This window comes from Bufo bufo, chromosome 4 (genome assembly GCF_905171765.1).
Source record: "Bufo bufo chromosome 4, aBufBuf1.1, whole genome shotgun sequence".
NCBI lineage: Eukaryota > Metazoa > Chordata > Amphibia > Anura > Bufonidae > Bufo > Bufo bufo.
The window spans coordinates 603,765,021-603,789,858 of record NC_053392.1 but is presented as its reverse complement, the minus strand read 5'-3'; the positions used below and the strand labels follow the sequence as shown (position 1 = coordinate 603,789,858).

Sequence of the window (24,838 nt, the reverse complement as noted above, 5' to 3'; positions counted from 1 at the left end):
CTTGATAAAACCGCCATATAGTGGAGTATATCACAGCTGGTTTCTGTTTGCAGGTTATGACCCCCTGATCAATTCTGCGTTGCTGACGGTCCTGCGCCAGGAGATCGACCGGTTTAATCACCTGCTGTCCGTCATGCACAGCTCCCTCTGTGCCGTGCAGCAGGCTATAAGGGGAGAGGTGATTCTGAATAGAGGGTTAGAGGACGTGTACGACGCTCTGGCGAGCCTGAAGGTGCCCACGCTATGGCAGGTTAGTGGCTGTAGGGCCAGGCATGGCCAACCTGCGGCTCTCCAGCTGTTGTAAAACTACAACTCCCACCATGTCCTGCTGTAGACTGTCCGGGCATGATGGGAACTGTAGTTTTGCAACAGCTGGGGAGGCTCAGGTTGGCCATCCCTGCTGTAGGGCGGTACAATGGGACACCGCTGTTTAATGGGGGCGCTCACAGGATTTTGCTGTTACAGGAAACATCTCATATATGACATACTGTGTATTTCAGCAATGCTCCTATGAATCTTGTAAGCTGCTGGGGTCGTGGGTCGACGACCTTGTTCAGCGGCTGGAGTTTTTTGCATCGTGGTCCAGACGAGTGATCGCATGTGCACAGGAGAGGTGAGAGGACATTACTGCACAGCACTGAGCAATCAGTGGACGTCTGACGGCTAGAACCCCCCCCCCCCCCCCCCCCTTGTTAACTAATGCAGACCAACTAAACAGTGTGATCTCATTAGTTTAACAAGAGCCAGCAGTGGCCCGTATGGCCTTGTGGTACTCGACCGCTGTGTGGTCGTTCCCATACCTTTTTAAATCTCCTGGGTGGACCTGTAGTTGTGTGCTATTCATTATTCATGTAACCTCTGCCGGCACACAACTGCATGTGACCACTGAGACCAGGGAATGGCTGCAGCAGTCACATGGATGACCTGTAACAGCAGCGGGACATCTGAAAAGGGGAGTTTCTTTTGTTCTTTATTTTACACAGTCCCCCGCTCAGTGCCAAATTGAAAAAAATATAAAATAAAACTTTGAAAAACCCCTTTAAAGGGTGTTAACCTCTATGACAAACGCTGCACCAAGTTTTAGGCTGCAATCTTCAGCCCTCATGATATTCAGGTTGCAACCTGTTCATGGTTAAAGACTTTTCTCATGTGGATATATCCATCCCAGTAATACATGTTGGATCTGTGTGTCCAGGATGCTTCTGTCTTCACTAGCTGTCATGTATCAGCACAGCTTGATCCCTGGACTGATTTCCCAATTACAGCTCATGAGGGATCTCCTCTCCCTTGTATTTGCAGACACATGCTGAGGATTGCATGATTCCCCCTCTTTCTGCAGTTAGGTAGTGTAGACAGAATCGCATAGCTATGAGTGCTCCGCTGTCTACCTCCTTCCCCTGCAAACTGTCTGTGTGAGCAGTCTTCCTTGGGTTTTTCTCCCCCTCTCTACACTCTGATCTGTCCTGTACAACATCCTCCTCCTGCTATCTCCGACACTAAGAGAAGGGAGGTGGGGGCACAGAGAGGACCACCAGAAACAGAAGATATATATATATATATATATATATATCAGACAGCAGGAAAAGAGTTATAGCAACTTTAAAGAGTTGCTTAATTTTGCAATTCAGAAGCAAATGAATTCAGTGCAAAGATGTCCATGGTCTTGTAAAATGAGTGGGAGATGCAGCCGGATGTATGTGATTGGTCGACCCTCCTACTGATCAGACCGCTCGTCATATCCATGTTTTGTCATAGAAATCACCTCTCCTATTTCTGTGTCACCTTTGCTGCAGTGGTGTGGCAGCGATGCATAATGTGAACTATGGTCTTATCCTGCAATGTTTTTGTAATCAGGTTCGGTGACCAGCTGGGCCTCCAGAAGAAGACATTTACATATTCCAGACCGAATTCTTCCCAGAAAACTGATAAGGTCACTACGACCCAGCTCAGAGAGGAACCAAGCAGCTTCTGGCTCCCGGCATTTTTCTTTCCACAAGGTGAGAACATATTAGAAATCTTAGGGTTGTGTGGTGGCATTCTCGAGAGTAACGGGGGCTCCAACACACATGAATAAAAGCAGCTTCAAGATTATTACATTTAAAACATTTGGACATATATGAATATCACTTATTTATTCAGAGGCCGGTCACCACTTAGTTTCATAACACACAGGGAGTCCCCATTATTATGACCACTCCCTACTTTTGACATCGGTAGCTGATGAAGGAAGTCCTGTGTGCTGAGCTGGCTCGGTGGGTACATAAGGTGTGCTGAGCTGGCTCGGTGGGTACATAAGGTGAGCTGAGCTGGCTCGGTGGGTACATGAGGTGTGCGGAGCTGGCTCGGTGGGTACATGAGGTGTGCTGAGCTGGCTCGGTGGGTACATGAGGTGTGCGGAGCTGGCTCGGTGGGTACATGAGGTGTGCTGAGCTGGCTCGGTGGGTACATAAGGTGAGCTGAGCTGGCTCGGTGGGTACATGAGGTGTGCGGAGCTGGCTCGGTGGGTACATGAGGTGTGCTGAGCTGGCTCGGTGGGTACATGAGGTGTGCTGAGCTGGCTCGGTGGGTACATGAGGTGTGCTGAGCTGGCTCGGTGGGTACATGAGGTGTGCTGAGCTGGCTCGGTGGGTACATGAGGTGTGCTGAGCTGGCTCGGTGGGTACATGAGGTGTGCTGAGCTGGCTCGGTGGGTACATGAGGTTTGTGATAGGCTGGCTGCACACAATTCCCTTGTTGTTATGGGTAAAAGTGGCGATTTATCAGAGTTGAGGGAAGGGATTATTATGGGATTTCAGGGCCCCAGGTGGCAGTATTTCTGAACCTGCGCAGTGTGAACTGTTCTCTGCTGCTGTGGTGAAAATGTATGGTGACCATGGCCCCATTGTGAATAAGCGATGTGGAAACTGTGGAGCACCACATGCTATTGATGTGAATGGTGAATGTCGGCTATGAGGGCGGACCAACAGACTACAGTGGAGCACATCACTGCCAAAATGACCCAGAAGGCACCAGATGTGTGTCTAAAACAGAAGTTCAGCGAGCGACCCCTACTGTGTATGGGGCTCCGAAGCAACGGGCAGTCAAAGCACCTCTGCTAACCAAGCTACATCAGCAGAAAAGTCTCGGTAGTATCGGAGATGAACCTCCACTGATTGGTAAAGGGTTGTCTTCTCCGATGAGTTTCTGCTTCATGGAACGGATGGCCTTTGGCGTGTTAGGAGAGAAACATCAGAGAACAAACACCCTGCAGCCATTGCTAGAACAACACAAGCCGGTGGGGGCAGCATTATGGTCTGGGGAAGTGTTTCGGGGCATTCTCTGGAAGGCACTCTCGACCAATTTGGATATGAATCATCCTTGCAGATCTTGTACACCCCTACATGCTGATTGTCTCCCCTGGGGCGGATGGGATTTTTGCGCAATGCAACACGTCACACGGTTAGAAATGACTGACACTGGTTGGAAGAGCATAACTAGGACTTCCAAGTACTACCCTGGCCCCCTATATCCCCAGACCTGAACCCAATTAAGCATCTGTAGGACCACCTCGAGAGTCGTGTTTGCTCTATAGATCTCCCCCCACACCCCCTCCAGCAGCTGTGGGATGCACTGCAGTCAGCATGGCTCCAGATACCTGTGACAACCTACCAGGACCTTATAGGTTACTCTGGATATTAGCTGGTGGTCAGAATAATGTGACTTGACAGTGTATGTCGCCCTGTATGAGTCACTGCTCCCCCGGTTATAAATACGCTACAGTATTTGGGGTTTGAGCATTTCCTCCCAGTTAGGCCACGCTATTCTGTGATCTTTCTGTATGAGTCACTCTGGGCCCATCTATCTGCTGCCTGGGCTGCACATGGCGGTTACTCTGGATATTAGCTGGTGGTCAAAATAATGGGGCTCAACTGCATCTTTATGAAGGTCCATTCTTTTCCTTCTGCTTCCATTGACAAGAGTAATGTTTGCTGCCTACTGCCACCACAAGGGGGAGCTCAGTGTACACAGGGTTTTCATGGTGTCTGTATAAATATTATCACCTTCTTACAGGCTTTCTGACAGCCGTTTTACAAAACTATGCGCGGATAAGAAGCGTGTCTGTGGACTCCCTCACCTTCAGACACCAAGTGCAACCTGTAACAAGTAACGTATGGGGCCCGGACCAAAGCCTCAGTGATATGGCCTTTGATGTAAGTCTATCTGATCTATTTACTGCCATGGTATAAAATCTGCATCATACAATTCACACACACATATATATATATATATATATATATATATATATATATATACCTCTACTAGGATTCCTCTCCACCTCAAGAAGGGATCCTGGTTTTTGGACTGTTCCTGGACAGTGCCCAATGGAACCCCAATACACAGGTCTTGGAGGAATGTGAAGAGGAGGAAAGATTTTACCCACTGCCTCAAATCCACTTCATTCCATACATGGTAGGTGTCATGACACTGTCAATGTACAAAAACAAAACTATGGTTAATTTAAAGTGAAAAGAGGAGAATCAGATAGTGCTCAGTGAGAACCATATGGAGTTTTTTTGGTGACACGTCATTGTATTTTTTTTTATTATTATTGTTTTACCTTTTAGTTGTGTTGAGGGAGAACCACAAAAAACGAGATTTTTGTGAACTCACCTGTAAAATCTCTTTCTCGCTTTATTCATTGGGGGGACACAGGACCGTGGGTATAGCTTGCTGCTGCCACTAGGAGGCGACACTAGGCTGAAAGCTGTTATGCTCTCTCCAGGCTGGAGGGGGTATAGCCTGCAGGGGAGGAGCTATCAGTTTGTGCTTCAGCAGTAGGAGAAACAGTACCGAAACAAAACACAACCACTGCCCAACAAAAAAACCAAACCGGACACCAGCCCCAAATGGCAACTCGGACCCACTGGCCTCATAATAAAAGAAAAAATGGGTGGGTGCTGTGTCCCCCAATGAATAAAGCGAGAAAGAGATTTTACAGGTGAGTTCACAAAAATCTCGTTTTCTCGCTCATATCATTGGGGGACACAGGACCGTGGGACGTCCTAAAGCAGTCCCCGGGGCGGGAAACAACCACTGGCCCAGAACAAAACCAACTCCCTCCGGTAAGACACTACACTGCGGCCTGCAAAACTCTGCGGCCAAGAGCAGCATCCGCCGAGGCGAAAGAATGCACTCGGTAAAATTTCGTGAAGGTGTGTAAAGAGGACCAAGTCGCTGCCTTACACAATTGAGACGCCGAAGCGTGGTGAAGGTGAGCCCAAGAAGCCCCGACCGCCCTGGTAGAGTGAGCCGTGATACCGGGAGGAGGAACCTTGCCCTTAGAGTGGTAGGCCTCTGCAATGGCCGATCTAATCCACCGAGCAATCGTCACCTTCGAGGCTGCCAAACCTTTACGAGGACCTTCCGAGATTACGAACAGGGAGTCCGTACGTCTAAAAGGGGCCACCACTGCCAGGTAGATCCGCAAGGCCCGTACCACATCCAGACGGTGGAGAGCCACCTCCCTAGGATGAGAAGGCTCAGGGCAAAAAGAGGGCAGAACAATGTCCTCATTAACATGAAACGCCGACACCACCTTCGGCAGGAAGGACGGCACTGTCCGGAGTACTACCTTGTCTTGATGAAACACCAAGAAGGGCTCTTTGGACGAGAGAGCCGCCAGTTCCGACACCCGCCGGATGGAGGTAATTGCAACCAGAAACGCAACCTTCCATGAAAGCATGCGAAGGGAGACTGATCGCAGAGGTTCAAATGGCTCGGACTGGAGCGCTACCAGCACCAGATTCAGGTCCCAGGAATGCAACGGTGGCCGATAAGGGACTGCGGTGTGAGCCACTCCCTGTATGAAAGTCTTGACCGGACCCAACACATCCAGTGTACGCTGGAAAAAAATGGAAAGAGCAGAAACCTGACCTTTCAGCGAACTCAGAGCTAGTCCCAGCTCTAAACCCGCCTGAAGGAAAGCCAGCACCGTAGGGAGGGAAAACTGCCTGGGAGGAAGATCCCTGTCCTCACAGAATTTGAGGAAAGATTCCCACGTCCGATAATAGATCTTGGCGGAGGAGGGCTTCCTAGCCCTAATCATCGTGCGAACAACCGCATCGGAGAAACCTCTTTGCTTCAACAGGAAGGTTTCAATAGCCACGCCGTTAAACGTAGCGTATTTAAACCCTGGTGGAAGACTGGGCCCTGTGAGAGCAGGTCGGGCCTGAGTGGAAGGGGCCACGGCACGTCTCCCAGAAGAAGAATGAGCTCTGAGTACCAAGCTCGACGAGGCCAGTCTGGGGCGATCAGAAGCGTCTGAATGCCCTCCATCCTGATTCTGCGTAGGATCCGAGGTAGGAGTGGTAACGGAGGGAACACGTACAGAAACGTAAAGTTGTCCCACGGAGCCACGAGGGCGTCCACGTCGTATGCCATCGGATCTCTTGCACGAGACAGAAAGCACGGGAGTTTGTGATTTAGCCTGGACGCCATCAGATCCACTTCTGGGCGTCCCCACCGGAGACAAAGGTCCTCGAACACCTCCGGATGGAGAGACCACTCCCCCAAGTCCACCGTCGTTCGGCTGAGGAAGTCCGCTGTCCAATTGTCCACACCCGGGATGAATATAGCCGAGATCACCGGAACATGGGCTTCCGCCCACTGCAGAATCCTTGCGGCCTTGTTCATCACCGTCCCGCTGCGAGTCCCCCCTTGGTGGTTGATATAGGCAACCGCTGTAGCGTTGTCCGACTGTATCCTGACCGGACGGCCCTGCAAGTAGGGGGTCCAATGGCAGAGGGAGAGGTAGATGGCCCGGAGCTCCAGTATATTGATAGGTAGTTTGGACTCCGACGGAGACCAAACGCCTTGGGCTGTCCGGGTACCGAAGACCCCTCCCCAGCCGCTGAGGCTTGCGTCGGTCGTGACCACCGTCCATGACACTGGAGGGAAGGACTTCCCCGAGGACAGGTGGTCCGGTACCATCCACCAGCCAAGAGCCGCGCGCACTGGGTGGGACAGAGAGATCCTGAGGTCCAGAGAATCCCGGGACTTGTCCCAGGAGGACAAAATGAGCCTCTGAAAATCCCTGGTGTGGAACTGGGCGAATGGAATCGCCTCGAAGGAGGCCACCATGAGGCCCAGTACTCGCATGCAGCTGCGAATCGACACCCTGCGGCGCTGAATGAGCAGACGCACCGTCCTCTGAATGTCCAATCTCTTGTCCAGTGGTAGACGCACCACGGCAGCCTCGGAGTCCAGTGTCATGCCCAAGAATCTGATCTGAGTGGTGGGAGACAGGCATGACTTCCTCAGGTTGATAATCCACCCGAAGCGAGTGAGGGTGCTCATCGTAATCTGAAGACTCTCTTCGCATTGAGCCGCTGTAGGTGCCTTGATTAAGATGTCGTCCAGATACGGGGGAAGAGTAATGCCTCTGGACCGCAGAATCCCCAGAAGAGGGGCAAGAACTTTTGTAAATACTCGCGGAGCCGTCGCCAGACCGAATGGCAGAGCGACGAACTGGTAATGAGCTGCCTGGATGGCAAATCGAAGGAACCGTTGGTGGGCTGTGGCGATGGGGAGATATGCATCCTGGATGTCTAAGGACACCATGTGCTCCCTTTTCACCAGTGAAGCAACCACGGAACGGAGGGACTCCATCCTGAACCTTTGAACCCGCAGATAATGGTTCAACAGTTTTAGGTCCAGCACTGGCCTCACATCGCCCTCCTTTTTGGGGACCACAAACAGGTTGGAATAAAAACCCGTAAACCGCTCCTCCAAGGGAACAGGGGAAATCACCCCCCGTGAGAGAAGTGACTGGACTGCGTGCAAAAGAGCCGCGGCCCGGATGGGATCCCTGGAGGGCTGGGAGAGGAAGAAGCGGTTGGGGGGAAGAAACCTGAACTCTATTTTGTAGCCCGAGGAGACAACCTCGAGCGCCCATGCGTCCGGAATATGGGCGTGCCAAATCTCCTGAAACAGGAGAAGACGCCCCCCCCCACCTGTGAGGGTGGGGACAAACCTTCATGCTGAAGGCTGCTTACCTGGGGCTGTGCGAGGCTGCTGAGGCCGCAGACGCCAGGCCTGCTGGGGCTTAAAGGACAGTCCTTTCCGCCGATCCTGATTGGGCGGACCCGCCGCTGAGGTGGGTGCTGAACGGGTGCCCGAAAAGCGGCGAAAGGACTGAAAGCGAGAAGATTAATTTCTGGACTGAAAAGGCCGCTTTGCCCTGGGTTAGGGCAGATGGGTGCTTTTTCCACCCGTAGCCTCCGAAATAATCTCATCTAATTTGGACCCAAATAGCCGAGACCCCGAGAACGGAAGCCTCAACAGGGAGCGCTTAGATGAGGAATCGGCTTTCCAGGCCTTGAGCCACAACTCCCGGCGGATGGAAGTGGCGAGAGCTGAGGAACAGGCGATCATAGTCCCAGCATCCAGAGCCGCTTCACAGAAATATTTCCCTGCCTGAGAAATTTGGAGCGCTGACGATTGAAGTTCAGCGGGAGGGAGGTCGGACGCTATGTCCTAGTTCAAACGGAGGGACCACTCCGAAACTGCTTTGGCTACCCAGGCAGAGGCGAAAATCGGCCGCAATGCCGAACCGCTCGCCGTAAAGATCGACTTAAGAGTGACTCTATGCGGCGGTCCACTGGATCCTGGAGGGACGAGCCATCCGCCACCGGGATGGTAGTGAATTTTGCCAAGCGAGCAACCGGTGGGTCCACCTTCGGTGGGACCATTTGTCCACGGACTCGCGTGGAAAAGGGTAGAGTAGGTCTAGGCGTTTCGGAATAATGAAACGCAAACCTGGCTGGTCCCAAGCCTTCGTGACAACGATAGAAAAATCGTTGTGTAATGGGAACGATTTGGGGTTCTGCTTTGTACGCAGAAATGACACCCCTTGTTGGCTAGTGGAGGGAAGGTCCTCCTGAACCTGGAAGGTGTCCCTTATTGCCGATATCAGGCTATCCACCATGGATGCAATCTGAGAAGAGTGCTCCGGATCCATATCTGCATCCGAATCCCCAAGCTCTTTTTCTGACAGTGCGTCGCCTAAAAGGGAGGACGCCTGTGAATGGGATCCAGGAGCAGGGGGGGATGCTGAGGCGTCAGAGGAGGAATGGGTGCCTGCTCTGGGGCGCTTACTAGTAAGTCTGCCTCTGGTTTGTGCGCTATGCGACTGTGCGGGTTGCACCGGTGGTGATTTCTCTACCAAACGACCCAGCAATGAAAGGGTGGAATGGGAAATTTTTGAGAGGTCTTCCACTGCCCGTGACAGGGACCTTGCCCAGTCTGGTTCCCCCACAGGCCGCTCCAGGGCTTCTGCGGGCTGTTGTGCCCTAGGGGGATGGCTCTGTGCAGGTTTCTGACATGCAGAGCACAGTGATAGTGACTGACCACGAGGGAATTTCTCCAAACATAAGGAGCAGGCATAGTAAGTGGTCCTACAGGGTGCCTGGTGGGGGTCAGACATGGTCAAATCTCCTGCTGGATGGGGGTATCGATTGCCTACCGGTATGGAGGTCCCAGGTCCGGTGTCCTACCCACACAGCGCCGAGGAAAAATCAGGAAGCTGAATCAGGGTGGGAGAATAAGCCACGCCCCCTTCCGGCCCGGCAAGCCACGCCCCCTTCCAGCCCGGGAACGGCAGCCTAATGCTGAAGTGAGGTCAGAATGCCTATGTTCCCCATGTCCGGCCCTGACCACAGCGGTACTGGAACCGCTGCGGCTAAAAGGTAATGTGTGCTATGCCGCCGCCTCTAATAAATAGACCCGATATGCCGCAGAGCGGCCGTGCGGCGAGAGCAGTGAGGCCGGAGATCGGACGGGCGGGGGGGGGGGGGGGGAGATGGAGGAGGTTCTCCTGCAGCTAGGGGGATGAAGCAGATTACTTACCTGTCTTCATCTGTGTTCTTCACCCTATGATGCAACACCAGCAGGGCCACCCTATGACCACTGGCACCATGCGACAGGGGTCCGGGCTGAAGAGAGGGTGGCCCTCTTGCTGGGGGGAAGCAGGGGAGCGAGGCTGCCCTGGTCCACTTTGCCTTCTTGGGGGAGGCAAGGCGGTGACTTAGATACACCGGCCAGCCTCCCGGGGATACAGGGACGCAGGCGACCCTGTGCCCCCTTCCAGTATTCTGTGAATTAAAGATAAAAATAATAAAAATCTGAAGAAAAAATAAAAATGCCACCCTGCAAAGCAGGGAGGTCTGCCTCCTACGACACTAAGCTAAAAACTGATATGCTCTCTCCAGGCTGGAGGGGGGTATAGCCTGCAGGGGAGGAGCTAACAGCTTTCAGCCTAGTGTCGCCTCCTAGTGGCAGCAGCAAGCTATACCCACGGTCCTGTGTCCCCCAATGATATGAGCGAGAAAAAGACTTATTTTCAAATTGTAGCCCTAACAAATTGACACCAACATAAATTTACCAGCCCCCATGCCACAGAGGGAATGCATCTTATGGGGCAAAAAATACAGTAATAAAGGGGGTTCCCTCTTGGTTGTTTTGATATATAAAATGTATAATTTTGTGTGAACAGGGCGTCCGTGGCTATTTTTAACTCTTTATTTTAGATGTATTTATGATACCTGTGTCCTCTAAAAAGGTCATAAAATACCTCCGGGGAACTGTAACACTTTTTTTTTTTGCACTTTTCAACTGTAACTGGGGCTTCCATAGGAGCCCAAGGAAAAAGAGCTTGCTGTGGTGACATCAGTCACTGGCAGAGCTGATCTCCGTCCGCTAGGACCCGGCAGAGCTGATCAGCTAGGAAACACAAGCTGTATATGAAACCCAGAAATATGTTAGGTTACCGATGTATATCTAGCAATGTTATACATATACAGCTGAAAATCAAGATGCATCTGTTCATCCACATCCCCTGGTTGAACAGAAGGGTAGAAAATGTTAGAGGAGGTTTCCAACCATTAAATGTCACATTCATTACATATACCACAAAAAAATTAGGCATATTTGGCATTTACATGCTGTTAAAACAGACACACAGTATGGTGCCACCTGGTGTCCAAAGTGTATAGCAACGTCTACATAACAAGTATTGCTGGTCGCACATGCTAAGTCACTCTCGACTGTCAGCTACCAGTGGAGGAAGGAGGCTGATTTTTTTTTTAGCTCCCAGCAGCACCAAGAGGGACACATGGAAGCAGAAACTGATGGAAGTTTTATCTTGATGCTAGAAACATTACACTATAAACACACTACTAACGACTTTCCGTGTCTTTTGGTATAACAATCTGTAATGTGTCAGGCTCTCTTCCTGTGAAAAACTGATTGTTTTGCGCACACGTTCAATCAGTTTTGTCTGCGACTGCGCTCAGTGCTTAAAGGGGTTCTGAAGTTTGTTTTAACTGATGATCTATCCTCTGGATAGATAATCAGCATCTGTCCGACCCCCGCCGATCAGCAGTTTGAGAAGGCAGCAGCACTCCAGTAGCGCCGCGGCCTTCTGTTTACTGCAGGCCTAGTGACATCATGACTAGTATCAACCTGCCTGGGCACGGTTAAGCTCTGTTCACTTAAATGGAGCTTAGCCCCGCCCAGGCCAGTTGATACTAGTCGTGACATCACTGGGCCAGAGGTAAACCGTGAGAAGGCCGCAGCACTCATCGAGCGCCGCTGCCTTCTCAAACAAACTGCAGAACCCCTTTAAAGTTTTTTTCTTTCTCCTGGATTGCATCATTTTTACATGTGTATGAAGAATAACAACTCCCAGCAACCATCAGTGGAAAAACACATTGCATCCGGATGCCTTCTGTTTTTCACGCAGTCCAATTCACTTCTATAGGGCCAGGGCCGCGTGAAAAAACACACAATATAGAACATGCTGCAATTTTTCCTGAAACCAAAGACAATCAGATAAAATTGATGCTCATGTGCTGGGTTATGGAATGAATGGGTCAGGAATCAGTCCGGATGCTGTCTGTTCAGAAAACGGAACGCATCCAGACAGAAAACTTGCTTGTATGAAATTAGCCTTAAACCTGCAGTTATCAGTTCTGTAAGAGAATATGACTGTTTCCCTCCCCAGCAGGTGGACACCGCAGCAGGAGAACACAGCCCGGTCTACGTGTACGAGTGCCCGCTGTACAGGACTCCGCAGCGCGCTGGAACTTTATCCTCCACCGGACATTCCACTAATTTCATAACAAGCGTGCCTTTACCAAGTCTAGTCCGACCCAATCACTGGATCCGAAGAGGCGCCGCTCTGCTCTGCCAAATACCAGATTAACACCCCAGGCACAATGTATAAATAGACAATGTTTAGTGCAGGGTCTAAAGGGGCGGAGCATGACACAGGGAGCCCAGCACCACTCCGCCCCCTCAGATCCTTCATTTAGGTATGCAAGCTGTAAAGACTTCTCTCTCTGACTTACCTTTGTTTTAACTTACTACGATTTCTTTAGTAGAGTATTGGATTCACATTTTTATCCCATATACTGTAAAGTAATACAGTAAAAGCAGATTTTACTGATAGGTGGTAAAGGACCTTTAATTTTATATAGAAAAGGGCAAATTAATTACACATTTTTATTAAGAAAAAAAAAGTGCAGAGTAATCCAAGACAACCATGGAATCTGACTTGATGCCCTGGGTGTCTACTTCACTTTTGTCTTGCACTGGCTTTAATCAATCCTTTCCCATATCTCGTGGTACGTAAACCACAGGACTCATGTAATAAAATGTAATACCTAAAGGGGTTATCCAATGTCTCAAACAGCGCCCACGCCCCCCCCTCCAATATACTTACCCCGCTGCCCATGCCGCTCCTGGTCCCCACACCGCCGCTTCTCTCTGTACACGGATGAAAACATCCGGTGTCGGGGGAGCAGCCAATGGCAGGCGGGGACAAGCGTCAGAATAAACTGAATGTCAGTTTTCATGTCTATAGCATACATGAGTAATGTGAGTGTCCCTTCAGGTTTCTGTAGTGTATGTAGGTATATACTTCGATACTTGCACAGCGCTACATCTGGAGAGGGAATCCTAAAAGGACAATGGGGGTGATACATGAGATGGACAATACATAAGACGCAGCAACCACGGCTTATAAACATTTTATTAGGAACATTTGTGAAAATTTTAATGCTTAGCAAATATAATAATTCACCAGTTTCTATAAAAAAAAAAAAAAAAACATTAACGGCAAACATCGCAAGTAAAAAAAGAAAATTAATATTTTCAGCCTTTAAAAGGATTCCCAGTCTCTTAAAACTTATTGAGGTTCTCATACACACATTTACGGGATAAGGTCAGTGGGGTCCAACGGCTGGGACTCCCACCAGGTGCTAAAACTAAGGGGCTGCTGTGCGGTGTCTCTTCAGTTCCCATAGTCCACAGACTATAAAGGGTTGCCCGAGAATAGCTGAGCGAGGGGCACGGCCCCTTAGTTTTAGTGACTAGAGGTTGGTCTACCACCAATATCAATAAATGATGTTGGTGGTGTAAGCCCATAAACATTCTGTAACTTTCTAATATACTTTTGCTTCAATTATTCACCATTTTCAAGATCTCTGCATGCTGGTTATCCCAATGAATGGGATAACTCTCGTTTACATCCAGAGGCTGAAAATCTGTCCAGATCCAATACTTCTTACAGGTGGGGGATTGTTACAGAGCATTAGTGCACCTAAAATATATCAGGACAGGAGAGAGAACTGCATGGCTGATGTAGTCATCTCAGAGAGGATTGGATACAAGTGCAGCCAACGCCCCCATGTAGTAGGTAGTGGTCGGTTTACAGCGGCAGATGGTATGTCACCTGTGACACAGCCAGTGGTGTAAACACAGAGATGCAGACGATTAGAAAGTTGCAGAACTCTTAATTATACAATTTACATAAAACTTATAAAAACGTAAAATGAACTATTCACATATTACATCTCACATTTGTACACAGCCAGTGCAGGAAGCTCCTCAAGGTGCTGGTCCGGACACCACGCTATTTGGGCAGAATACTGTCCCTTTAGAATAGGATCATTTACAGTCAACAGATCAGTGTCCATACTAAAATCACACAGCTAAATATACCAAAACCAGGGTCAGAATATGTAAAGTCAATACACAGGCTCACAGTGTACAACAGGTTAGAGGTAGAATCGCCATCACATCTTCAGTGCAGCCTTCTAATACAAGTAGAATCTGCATTGGTTTCCTTTTAGTTGCACATTTTAGGCCTCACTATGGCTTTGTTCACACCGGCCATTTTTAAGTTCAGTTCTAAAAATGAAAGCACGAGATCATTCTTATGAGGAAAATGATTTGTGCTTGGTATAGTCAATGGGGGTCCAATAGAGTCTACCAGTTTTCCAGCATCTTACTGGACAGAATGTGCAACACAAGCCCCTACTGGAGCCTCTGCCGTGTGAACCTGGCCTAAAAGAAAACTGGCCTTGTTGCCCAGAGCAATCAATAACAACACAGCTGAAAGCTGAGCTCTTACAGGCCAGTCTGTGTGTGGCACAGTTTGGTAAATGAGGACCACTGAAACTAAGGGGGGCATTCACACGACCGTATCCATTTTGCGGATCGGCACGTCCTGACATTTGTTAGCATGCCTATTTTTGTTGTTGCAGGGAATGACAAATACAGGCGTGAATGCCCCCAAAGTGTGCATGAGCAACCTGAGAAAGCGTGTTACTAAAGCTAAACTAAGTGCATCTGAACAGTTCCAGATATCAGCCAAACCCACCAATTACAGCGGGCCCGGCTGACCATTTATATGTTTATGGGGGCTCCTGACTCTCCCCTGAGGGCAGCTATAGGAGGAAAGGATTAGGCATGTTAGCTTTCAACATGCCTGATCATTTTTTTTTTTCTCAGAGATAGGCTGCTGCTGCTGGGGGTGTTTGGCAGTGATTTACTTCTCTACTCCAACTGAGAACACATGCAAGTTTAACTGAGGCGAGCGTGCACTCATGTGTAGGGGAGCTTAATGCCTACTCACCGGTGAACATGCTCCAATCGGCATAAACACTGTGCCGGATACAGGCACAGACAAGCTAGAAGTGGTTAGAAGGCTCAGTATGTCGCTGGTCAAGAACAATGCTAAAAGTAGGCACACAACACAAAACCTTATGTCTTAAAGTTAAATAAGAAAACTCCCCATAGACGTGAGGTTATTTTTAGCCAGAACAAAATAGCCACTGCACTAAAAACAGCAAAGCTTCAGAAGCCGCAATCAGAGGAAGTGGAACATGGCTTCAGCTTGCTGTGGCTGATACCGACAGAGTTCGTTCTGTTACATGGGTGTCTAATAGGTTAATAGACCAGTACTAAAATCCTCCAGAGCTGAGGTCATAGAGGTTCCTTTAAAATGGTCCAACTTGAAAGGGTTTTCCAAGATTTTATTCTCTGGATAGGTCATCAGTATCTGATTGGTGGGGGTCCGACTACCAGGATCCCAGATGATCAGCTGTTTCAGAAGGCACCGACACTCTTGTGAGCGCCTCGCTTTCTCTGTGCTTACTAAGCACAGCGCCGTACATTGTATAGTGGTTGTGCTTGGTATTGCGCTCAGCCCCATTCACTTCTACAGGGCTGAGCTGCATCTGAGTCACGTGACCGATGAACATGTAGTCACTGGCCTAGGCACTGCTGCCTTTTCAAACAGCTGATCGGCAGTGGTCCCAGCTGTCGGACCCCCCCCCCACCGATCAGATACTCATGACCTATCCAGAGGATAAGTCATCTGTCAAAGTAAATCTATGAAAACGCTGCTGCTCCAGTCGTCTTCTCTAGTTTGTGTTTACAAGATGCCGTGACCACGCTGATGCTGCAGCCTGTAAAGACAGACCAGCAGTCAGGACTGGAGAGGCAACAGTGGGGGGAGGGTTGTCTGAGATTTTGATATTGGTCTATCCTCAGGATAGGTCATCCATATGTGATTGGCGAGGGTCTGACTCCTACCAATCTGGCGAGTTCCGCTGCCTCCTCACTGTTTATCAAACACCGCTCCGTGCATTGTATGGCAGCTGCGCTTGGTATTGCTGAATGATGACATAACGTCACCGGCCTAGGAAGATGCCGATGACCAGTCCTGAGGAGAAGCCACCAATATCAAAATCTCAGACAAGCTCTCTAAACGGTAAGTGTATGTTCTTTTATTGTCCTCACACAGGGGCTTTGGGAAGGTTCAGCTCCTTCAATGTAAGCAAAACTTTAGGGAGATGTAGAACTCCACAGGACCACTCATTTCAATGTAATAAAAAAAAAAAATGTAAATGAAAATCAAATGGCACAAAAAACAAAAACGTATAATGTAAAACTGATTATGATTAACATATATGCCATGTACACAAGCGGTGGATATTCGCAGTTTCAGAAATTATCTTAAAACCCTACAGATTTAGCCACGGATTCAGTCTTCCACATTGCAGTTGGTGGAGTTTGTGCCAGAAGAGAGGGTTCGCACTAAATTTGAAACCTGCAATTTGCAGATTACCCTTCCATTGTGTACATAGGATTTTGTAAAAATCCAATTCACATTAATTGTGCTGAGAAACCCACAGCGGGGTTTGTCAAGGAGTTTATATTTCAGAGGAATGTTGTCAAGTGCTCCATACGAGGTGAATGTAATTGCTCATTTCACAGGCTGTTAGCATCGTCCCCGCACCAATACCAAGTTCATGCACTGGTCAAACCGGGCAAGTACATCAGGCATTTCATTCCTCAGCTCTGAAGGAAACAGCTGCAGGCTGTCTGTATAGGAAACAGCTGTATGCATAGTAAGATCCCAATCTCTGCTATTAGGATTTACTATACTCTGAAGATTTTATAAAACAGTCACACAACCAATGAAGACTGCCAACAGATGCTGGGAGATGTAGTTCTGCAACAGCTGGAGAGGCACAGGTTGGGGAACACTGCTCTAAAGGGATTATGAGAAACTAAAGCTGTCCATACAGAACACATGCAGGTCAGCTGAACCTACCAATTTTGGCAGGAGTGGATGCCCATCTATTGCTTACAGGGCCTCCTGATTTTCACCCTGACAGCACATGTTGGGGGCCAAAGGCATCAAGCAAGTTGGATTTCAACTGCCCAATCCTTTTGTCCTCTGGGAGATGAGCTGCTACCAGAGGAGTATGGTTGTGGCTTTCTCCCCCTTTCCTACTGAGAGCACATGCATGCTCGGCTAACCCTGGATGAGATCAGGAGTGATAACTTATGGCTGAGTACACAATCAGCATACACCCATCGCATGTATATGGCAATCTTTATGCTCCTGTGCAACCTATACTAGATGCACACATTATCACAGGATATCTATAACTCTATAATATGGTTTCTGAGTTCACAACTAATACAGTTTGGAGGGGGCACCTTCTTTCCTACTAAGAAGATATCTTATAGAAAACAAAGTTATGACACATAAGATACAATTGTAAAGCATTATATCCATTCAACCTGCATTAAAAAAAATAACTTTAAAAAAGACATCATATACAAAATATGAAATTTACAAATGGCTTCAGCAATAAAAACCTCAATATATATATTATAAACATTTGCCTTTCTAGTAAACATAGGGGAGTATACGATAAGGCACTAGATGGCAGTACTTGTCCCAGTCGTGACTGTATTTCTGTCGACACTGGTGCTCGACTCTGCTCACTCGATGGATGAGAAGACCGGTGAGAAAGAATCCATAGAAATAGGGCAAAACATCATTAAATCCTACAGAAATAAGGGAACATCTAGTCACCAGTACGTTATAAACAATTTCCTGGATCAGTAACTTTACATATATACAGAATATTGCTCTCACTATGGAGCCAGTGGACACAAGAACTGCCTGCAAAGGCCTTAAATAAAAGCAAACATTCAAGCCTACCAGGGGCTCACAGGGGTTGTCCAAGTGAATTAAAAGTTTGTCCCATGACACTAACTGCTATGAAATAAAATAACAAAAATAATAATCATTACATAGTTGCCTCTTTCTCCCCACCATGACTCCGAAGGGTCAGGGATCAGTTTGCTCCATGCAACATGGCTGAGGAATTTTATTTTATTTTACACATCTTGATAACCCACCACCAGTATTCTAGCAGTTTAATTTGTCTCACACCCATACTTTTTGAACCTTTTCATTATGGGAACCTGGTCAAGTGATCTCAAGTCTGACCACCAGCCCAGAACGTGTTCACAGGACTTCCTGTGAACTACAGGATGAAATCACCAATCAAATCCCTCCTGGCAGCTCTCAGACCACTCCCGCCATCTTCCTCTGTATATCCCTGTATTCTGTTGAAGATATAATGTCTCCCTTAGGCCTCCTGCACACGTGTGCGCCCCGTTGCCGTATTGCGGACCCGCAATACACGGGTGCCGTTCCGTAGGCAGTATTGAGTTCAGTCACAGGAGCTCAATACTGGAAAAAAAACTAATCAGTTTTATCGTAATGCATTCTGAATGGAGAGCAATCCGTTCAGGATGCATCAGTTCAGTCCCTCTTATGTTTTTTGGACAGAGAAAATACCGCAGCATGCTGCAGTTTTATCTCCGGCCAAAAATCCTGAACACTTGCCGGATCCGGCATTAATTTACATTGAACTGTATTAGAGCCGGATCCTGCATTAAGTGTTTCCCAGCGCAGACCTTTAAAAATTAAAAAATATATATATATTAATACCGGATGCATTTTTCCGGATGACACCGGAGAGACGGATCAAGTATTTCAATGCATTTGTCAGACGGATCCACATCCGGATCCGTCTGACAAATGCCATCAGTTTGCGTCCTTATTGCCGACAGAACTGCCTGCCGGAATCCTCTGCCGCAAGTGTGAAAGTACCCTTATCTAAAGAACCAGGCGTGCAGATCTATAGTAGGTAAGTGTATAGTGATTAGCTGCAGTTATATAGACCTCCTCACACTGTCTGTACTATCTGTGTGTGCTGACTCTCCAGTGCAGTTCTACAAGCTACAGATTCACACTGGTCTCCCTACCTCCTGCATGTAATACCTGACATGAAGGGACAGCAGCTCTGGGTCATCTGTTATGGCTGCCCCCAGAGCAGTGCGACAAGACAGCACCACCCCTGTCCACATGTTGTGTCTGGTATTGCAGCTCCGCTCCAGTGGAGTCAGTGCAGCAAGCTGCAACACCGCACACAACCTGTGGACAGGGTGTGGTGCTGTTTTTAGAAGAAAGCAGCCATATTTTTCTAACCCTGGACAACCCCTTTAATATAAATAACTGAATACAAGCATTCATCATTTTCATTACCAACATGACCAAAGCACAAAAGCAGATTGTAACTCAGGGGAAGTACATAAAGAATCTTCAAAGCTAGCATACCTCCTTATACTGGATTGCACCTAGACATCAATTAATCTACAACTGACTAACATGCTGTGTTTAATGGACAGTAGAGGGCATTCTATGTAAGGATTAACAAAGGCTACTGACACTCACCACAGGGAAGACACCAGGCCCAGGCCATGATAATATCACCCAAGTAGTTTGGATGTCGGACAAATCCCCACCAACCAGAGACGAGGAGTGGAGAGCCACATGAACTGGGGATGCTCTTCAGATCTGCAGACACACAAAGCCTGTTAGCACAACAGACACAGGACAAAACAGATTCATACGATTTAAGACAGACGTTTACTTACATGAAAGTCTGGGGTCCTCTGGATTTCTCCTAAAGGCATTCTTCTGGTTGTTGGCACTTCGGAAGATGATGTAACCAAAAGCTTTTAAAAAGAAAGAAAACCACGAGACGTATGAACATATACATCCCGATACTGACACATCTATACTTTTAAAATAAAAAGTATCCAAGTTAATTTTAAACACAGATGTAGATGACCAGTGCAGCTACATCGTGCAGTTGAGTCTTCTCGAGAACCATCAGTACACGTGTAACTTGTATGTCCCCCTGGATTATTTAAATTTATTTCACAAAATTTCTTATCACCTGCCAATATTTTAGTAATAATGACTGATGCACATCGTTTGGTTTATATTTCATTTAGGGCAGGGCTGGCCAACCTGCGGCTCTCCAGTTGTTGCAAAACTATAACTCCCAGCATGCCCAGAAAGTCTACAGCTATCAGCCTACAGCAGGGAATGGTGGGAGTTGTAGTTTTACAACAGCTGGAGAGCCGCAGGTTGGCCAGCCCTGATTTAGGGGGAAAAATATATATAAATTAGTGAAATAAAATCATCGGCGGGGAAGGAGGGCAGGAGAGAGAGACGACACTTGATCCATAAATATAACAAACGATTCGTGAAGCGAGCCTCAGATCCAAGATCCGAAGTCGCTTTGATACTCAGTCTCTGTACAGCATTAAAATGTACGGCCTCTGATGAGGCGAACTCAGTTATTCCCCCAAGTCTCGCAAGACTTTGGTATTTCAGTTTAAAACTTGAATCTGAGCTCTGCTTAGATTCCGACTGGTACCTCAGAACCAAACCTGAGTTCGGACCCAAGTTTTAAACTGGTTTTCCAGTTTAAAAATCAAATACCAAAGTTATAACAGAGTTAACTTCATCAGAGGCCGTAGATTTTAATGTTGTAGGGAGATGGATCTCCGTACAGCATTATTCTGAACTTTTGAGCGAAGAGACCTCAGATCTAGGATCCGAAGCTCGCTTCACTTATCACCACTAGCGATGCCTTGCTTTATGCAGACTGGGTGCAAGAGGGCCAGTTACAAGATTATATGCGGACAAACATCCCCCCTTTCTCTTTTCAGAGATCCAAGTCTAATAGGAGTATATGGAGGAGTCCCACACTTACTGTTCATTGCCACAACAGCTCCAAGAACGGCCCAGGAAATCTCCACTGGATGCTTGACCAGGTACGCAGCTTGGAGAGAGTAGGCAAACGGAACCCACACCAGGTTACCAAATGCCAACATAAAGCCAAACCCCTCGTGCGCAATATCCGGAGAGGATAACATACTTTCCTAAGGACACAAACACAACATGTCAAATGACAACATATCAGGTCACTGAGGGGTTAATAGGACATGCAGGTAACATTTCCATGGGGAGATGGTAACAAGCAAACACGAATGATAACACAAAACACGATTTCTTACACTGCATGTGGCGGTTAGGGAGTCAAACTACATGGCAGTCATTGCTTTGCTTTTATTGAGCAGAAACGCTCAATCAGTTCTACTAGTGTATGCATTTATACGTCTTACTCCATTTCTTTCCCACATTCAGCACTTGCTATTAAACTACATTGTGTGGTGTGTAATTTTTACCCCAGTTAATTTGTCCATTATGTATTCAGACAACGGTTACTTCTTTCTGACACTATCGCAGTCTCACTCAGCACAAACCCAGTTACCTGATTCCAAAGAGCGTGGAGAACATACAAAAGTTGGAAAGCGTTCACCGATATCATTGATGTCGATGGGCTCTCAAGCTGCTGAATGTCCATTTCAGCCAAAAGCATTATGAAGTTGATGAAAACCTGGAAGTGGAAAAAAGAAGCAGGAGTGTACACGGCATCACTAATACAAGTATATACCACTTTATAGGAAACTTGGAAGCAGGAGGCTCTTTTGCACAGATGCGCTACACATATATACTCTAGAGCAGGGATGGCCAACCTGCGGCCCTCCAGCTGTTGTAAAACTACAACCCCCACCATGCCCTGCTGAAGGCAGATAGGTGTAGGCAGACTGGGCATGCTGGGAGTTGTAGTTTTGCAACAGCTAGAGAGCCGCAGGTTGGCCATCCCTGCTCTAGAATATAAAATTTAGCTGAGCTACTGAAAAACGAGATTTTTGTATAACTTACCAGTAAAATCTCTTTCTCGCTCTTTCCTTGGGGGACACAGAAGACCTTGGGTATAGCTCATCTCCATAGGAGGCGTGACACTAAGTGAAGACTTAAGCCCCTCCTCCACAGCTATACCCTCAGCCTGGAGAGAGAGACTGCCAGTTGCGTGTCCAAGTAGTGAGAAAAGGAAAAGTCCAACAAGGAACCAACAAGCCAACTACCCAACGGGTAACACAAACGCGGAAACCGTGTAGAGAAAAAACAATGAATGGGTGGGTGCTGTGTCCCCCAAGGAAAGAGCGAGAAAGAGATTTTACTGGTAAGTTATACAAAAATCTCGTTTTCTCGCTCAATTTCCTTGGGGGACACAGAAGACCTTGGGACGTTCAAAAGCAGTCCAAAAGGGGAGGGACCACAGCACCAAGGCGAAGCACCCGAAGGCATCAAGGAACTGCCGCCTGCAGACCCAGGCGGACCAAGGCAGCATCCTCCGAAGCCAGAGTATGCACCCTGTAGAACACGGTAAGGCGTGCAAGGAGACCAGTGGCCGCCTTGCCCAGATGCATGGCCGAAGCCCAATGCCTCCGGCCCAGGAGGCACCGACCGCTCTGGTGAAATAAACGGTGACACCAAAGGCAAAAACCTGCCCCTGGTGCGGTAACCTCAGCAATAGCCAATCTGATAAAGCGGAGGAAAACCCCCCTGGAGTCCGTCAAACCTATGCGCGGACCTCCTGGAAACCCAAGAGACCGAATGTCGACAAGAGTCAGAGATCTCCAAGTAAAAACGGCAAGGCCCAAACAACGTCCAAAACGGTGAAGTGTTGAAGCGAAAGGCAAACACCACCTTCAGAAGGAAGGAAGGAAGAAACGGGATGTAGAACAGCCCTGTCCCAGGGAAAGACAGAAGGCTTGGAACAAGAAGGGCAGCCATTCAGGCACCCATCAGAGACACGACGGCTACGGAAACACAACCGTACAGGACAGAGGGGGTAGAGAAAACTTCTGTAACGGCTCCAAGGAAAAAAATCTGAGCGCCGAGAGCTCAGCATGTAGTTCCCAGGGCGGTACCGAAGGACAGTACAGAGGAACCAAAGAGCCACTCCGAGGAAGAAGGTCTTGACAGGCACAGAGGGCCGGGAAGAACAGCGCCGACACTTGACACCTCAAGTAAAGGAGTCCCAGTCCCAGGTCCAGGCCGGACTGGAAAAAGACAGAACCATGGGGAGAGAAAGTCAGAGTGGGGAATGCACAGCTTCCCACAGAACCCCAGACAAAAAACCCCAAGTCCTACGACAGATCCTGGACGAAACACAGCCAGGAGCGAACAGTAGCGAGCCCGCTGGAGTCGCCTGGCAAGCGGGCGAAAACCCAATGTGATCAGGTGCAGACCAGTAACGCGGGCAGAAGGGTCGACAAAACTGGTCCCGTCGGCACCTGAGCAACATTGTCCCGTATCCACCCGAGTGGGGGAGCAGAAGGACAGACGGAAAGGAACCAAAGGGTCCACCCAGCATCCGCCAGATGCCAGGACAAGACAGGCTAAAGTCCATGCTGATGTAGCCACGTTCTACAGTCCCGGTGTGGGAGATCAAAGGACAATCTGGACCGAAAGGTAGTCCCCCCTAGTTACCGAGAAGGTAAGTCTACAGCAGGACCATTGTCTTAGAATGGACCACGCAATCTGCACTCAGCGGGAGGACAGAACGCGGTAGACTCGGTAAATAGGCACAGCCAATACAGCCAGTGTGAACAAGGGAGACAGTACGAGGCCAAAAGGAACACCGGAACCATCCACATGAACAACCATGCTCTCCCCAGAGGGGAGGACAGTGAAGGAACAGCCTCTGAAGTCTGGCGGGGCAGAAGCCACATCGGAGTGATCTGTACCGAGCGGGAGCCAAACAGAGCCGGCGAGATAAGGTAGTCTAGACAGAGGCCGGCATAACACCCTCCAACCGAAAGAAAGAGTGGGCAACAGGGAAGCCATAGGACAGCTCAAAAGCAGAACCCTGCTACACTGTGAGACGCCCGGTTCACCGCCTCGCAGAAGGCGAATACCCTGAAGAACCCAAGGTGGAGGTCCTCCGGACCTGGGTAATCGAGCACCCAAGAGAAGTTGGGTGACCTTCCCGAGAAGAGCGGCCAAACCTGGTAGCAGATCAGACTGAAGCGTAGAGGCGCCAAGAGGAAGGACTCATACCACACTGCATCCGAAGAGGAGGAAATTGCAGTAGGCAAGGGAACCACAGTCCCGCCAGAGCCAACAAAGAATTCGAGGGGCGCGGCAGACAACAGCACTCTCGACCATGTGACCACTAGCGCAGGGAAGCAATGCCGCGGAAGGACGCACACACCTAGGAACCACGAACATTCCCTGGGATGAAGGGCCAACTAAATGAATGAGTACCACCCAGCTCGTGCAGCAGAGAGCAAGTAGAGCCCGTCCGGGTCAGGTGGACAGAATGAACTCCTTAGAGACGAGTGCAAGACTTGTGGCAAGCATCGTATCCCAAGAAAAAAGTATGTCGCAGGAAGGAGGTGAGGCATACGTACGAGCAGCTCCGTAAGCAGTGAGAAGGCCAACCCACCTACAGGAGGAGAAGGCATACACGGCCCAAACAACGCACAAGAACGTCCGCTCACTGCAAAAAGGTTACTCAGGGAAAAGGGCCAGCCACAGAGTGCCCCTGCATGTATGGAATTGCAAAGTGCAACCTGAAAAGGAGTTATGCACAAGCCTAGTATGGCATGCTATAGAACGCAAGCAGTCCGCCCCAAAAGGGGGGAATGTACCTGGCAAACTGCAGTCGGCAAGAGTGCAAAGGCAGTCCCAAAAGGGAGTGATGCCTAAGGCCGTACCTACTTCAGAGAAGCAGGACATACCATATACCTGCAAGAAAACAACCACAGACAGAGGGAGTGTATGTATGCCGCCTGAGGGAAGGAGGCATACCCAAGGCCGGCAGTGAATCCAATGAGAGTGCAGCATACCGCCTATGGAAGGGGGTCATGCCTATGGCCGGCAGCGAAACCAGTGAGAGTGCAGCATAGTAACATAGTACATAACATAGTACAT

General features: G+C 48.7%; 2 protein-coding genes across 3 annotated transcripts in view; one reads left to right on the top strand and one right to left on the bottom strand.

The window, feature by feature from the left end:
• The window catches only part of DNAH14 (dynein axonemal heavy chain 14), a 188,592-nt gene extending 176,169 nt beyond the window's left edge, over positions 1–12,423 (top strand). The window contains exons 83-88 of the mRNA XM_040430564.1: positions 54–250; positions 501–613; positions 1,855–1,997; positions 4,051–4,190; positions 4,303–4,449; positions 12,041–12,423. Of these exons, the coding sequence (XP_040286498.1) occupies positions 54–250; positions 501–613; positions 1,855–1,997; positions 4,051–4,190; positions 4,303–4,449; positions 12,041–12,241 (941 nt within the window). The 3' untranslated portion in view covers positions 12,242–12,423. The remainder of the gene's footprint in view (positions 1–53; positions 251–500; positions 614–1,854; positions 1,998–4,050; positions 4,191–4,302; positions 4,450–12,040) is intronic.
• A 3,762-nt stretch (positions 12,424–16,185) lies between these two features.
• LBR (lamin B receptor) overlaps positions 16,186–24,838 on the bottom strand; it is a 54,208-nt gene continuing 45,555 nt past the window's right edge. The window contains exons 10-14 of one of the 2 annotated variants that reach the window (XM_040430562.1): positions 21,324–21,449; positions 20,763–20,931; positions 19,633–19,713; positions 19,430–19,552; positions 16,186–17,688 (exon numbers count right to left, since the gene is read on the bottom strand). In XM_040430562.1, coding sequence (XP_040286496.1) covers positions 17,528–17,688; positions 19,430–19,552; positions 19,633–19,713; positions 20,763–20,931; positions 21,324–21,449 — 660 coding nt within the window. In that variant the 3' untranslated portion in view covers positions 16,186–17,527. The remainder of the gene's footprint in view (positions 17,689–19,429; positions 19,553–19,632; positions 19,714–20,762; positions 20,932–21,323; positions 21,450–24,838) is intronic. The other variant, XM_040430563.1, reaches the window with a different exon arrangement.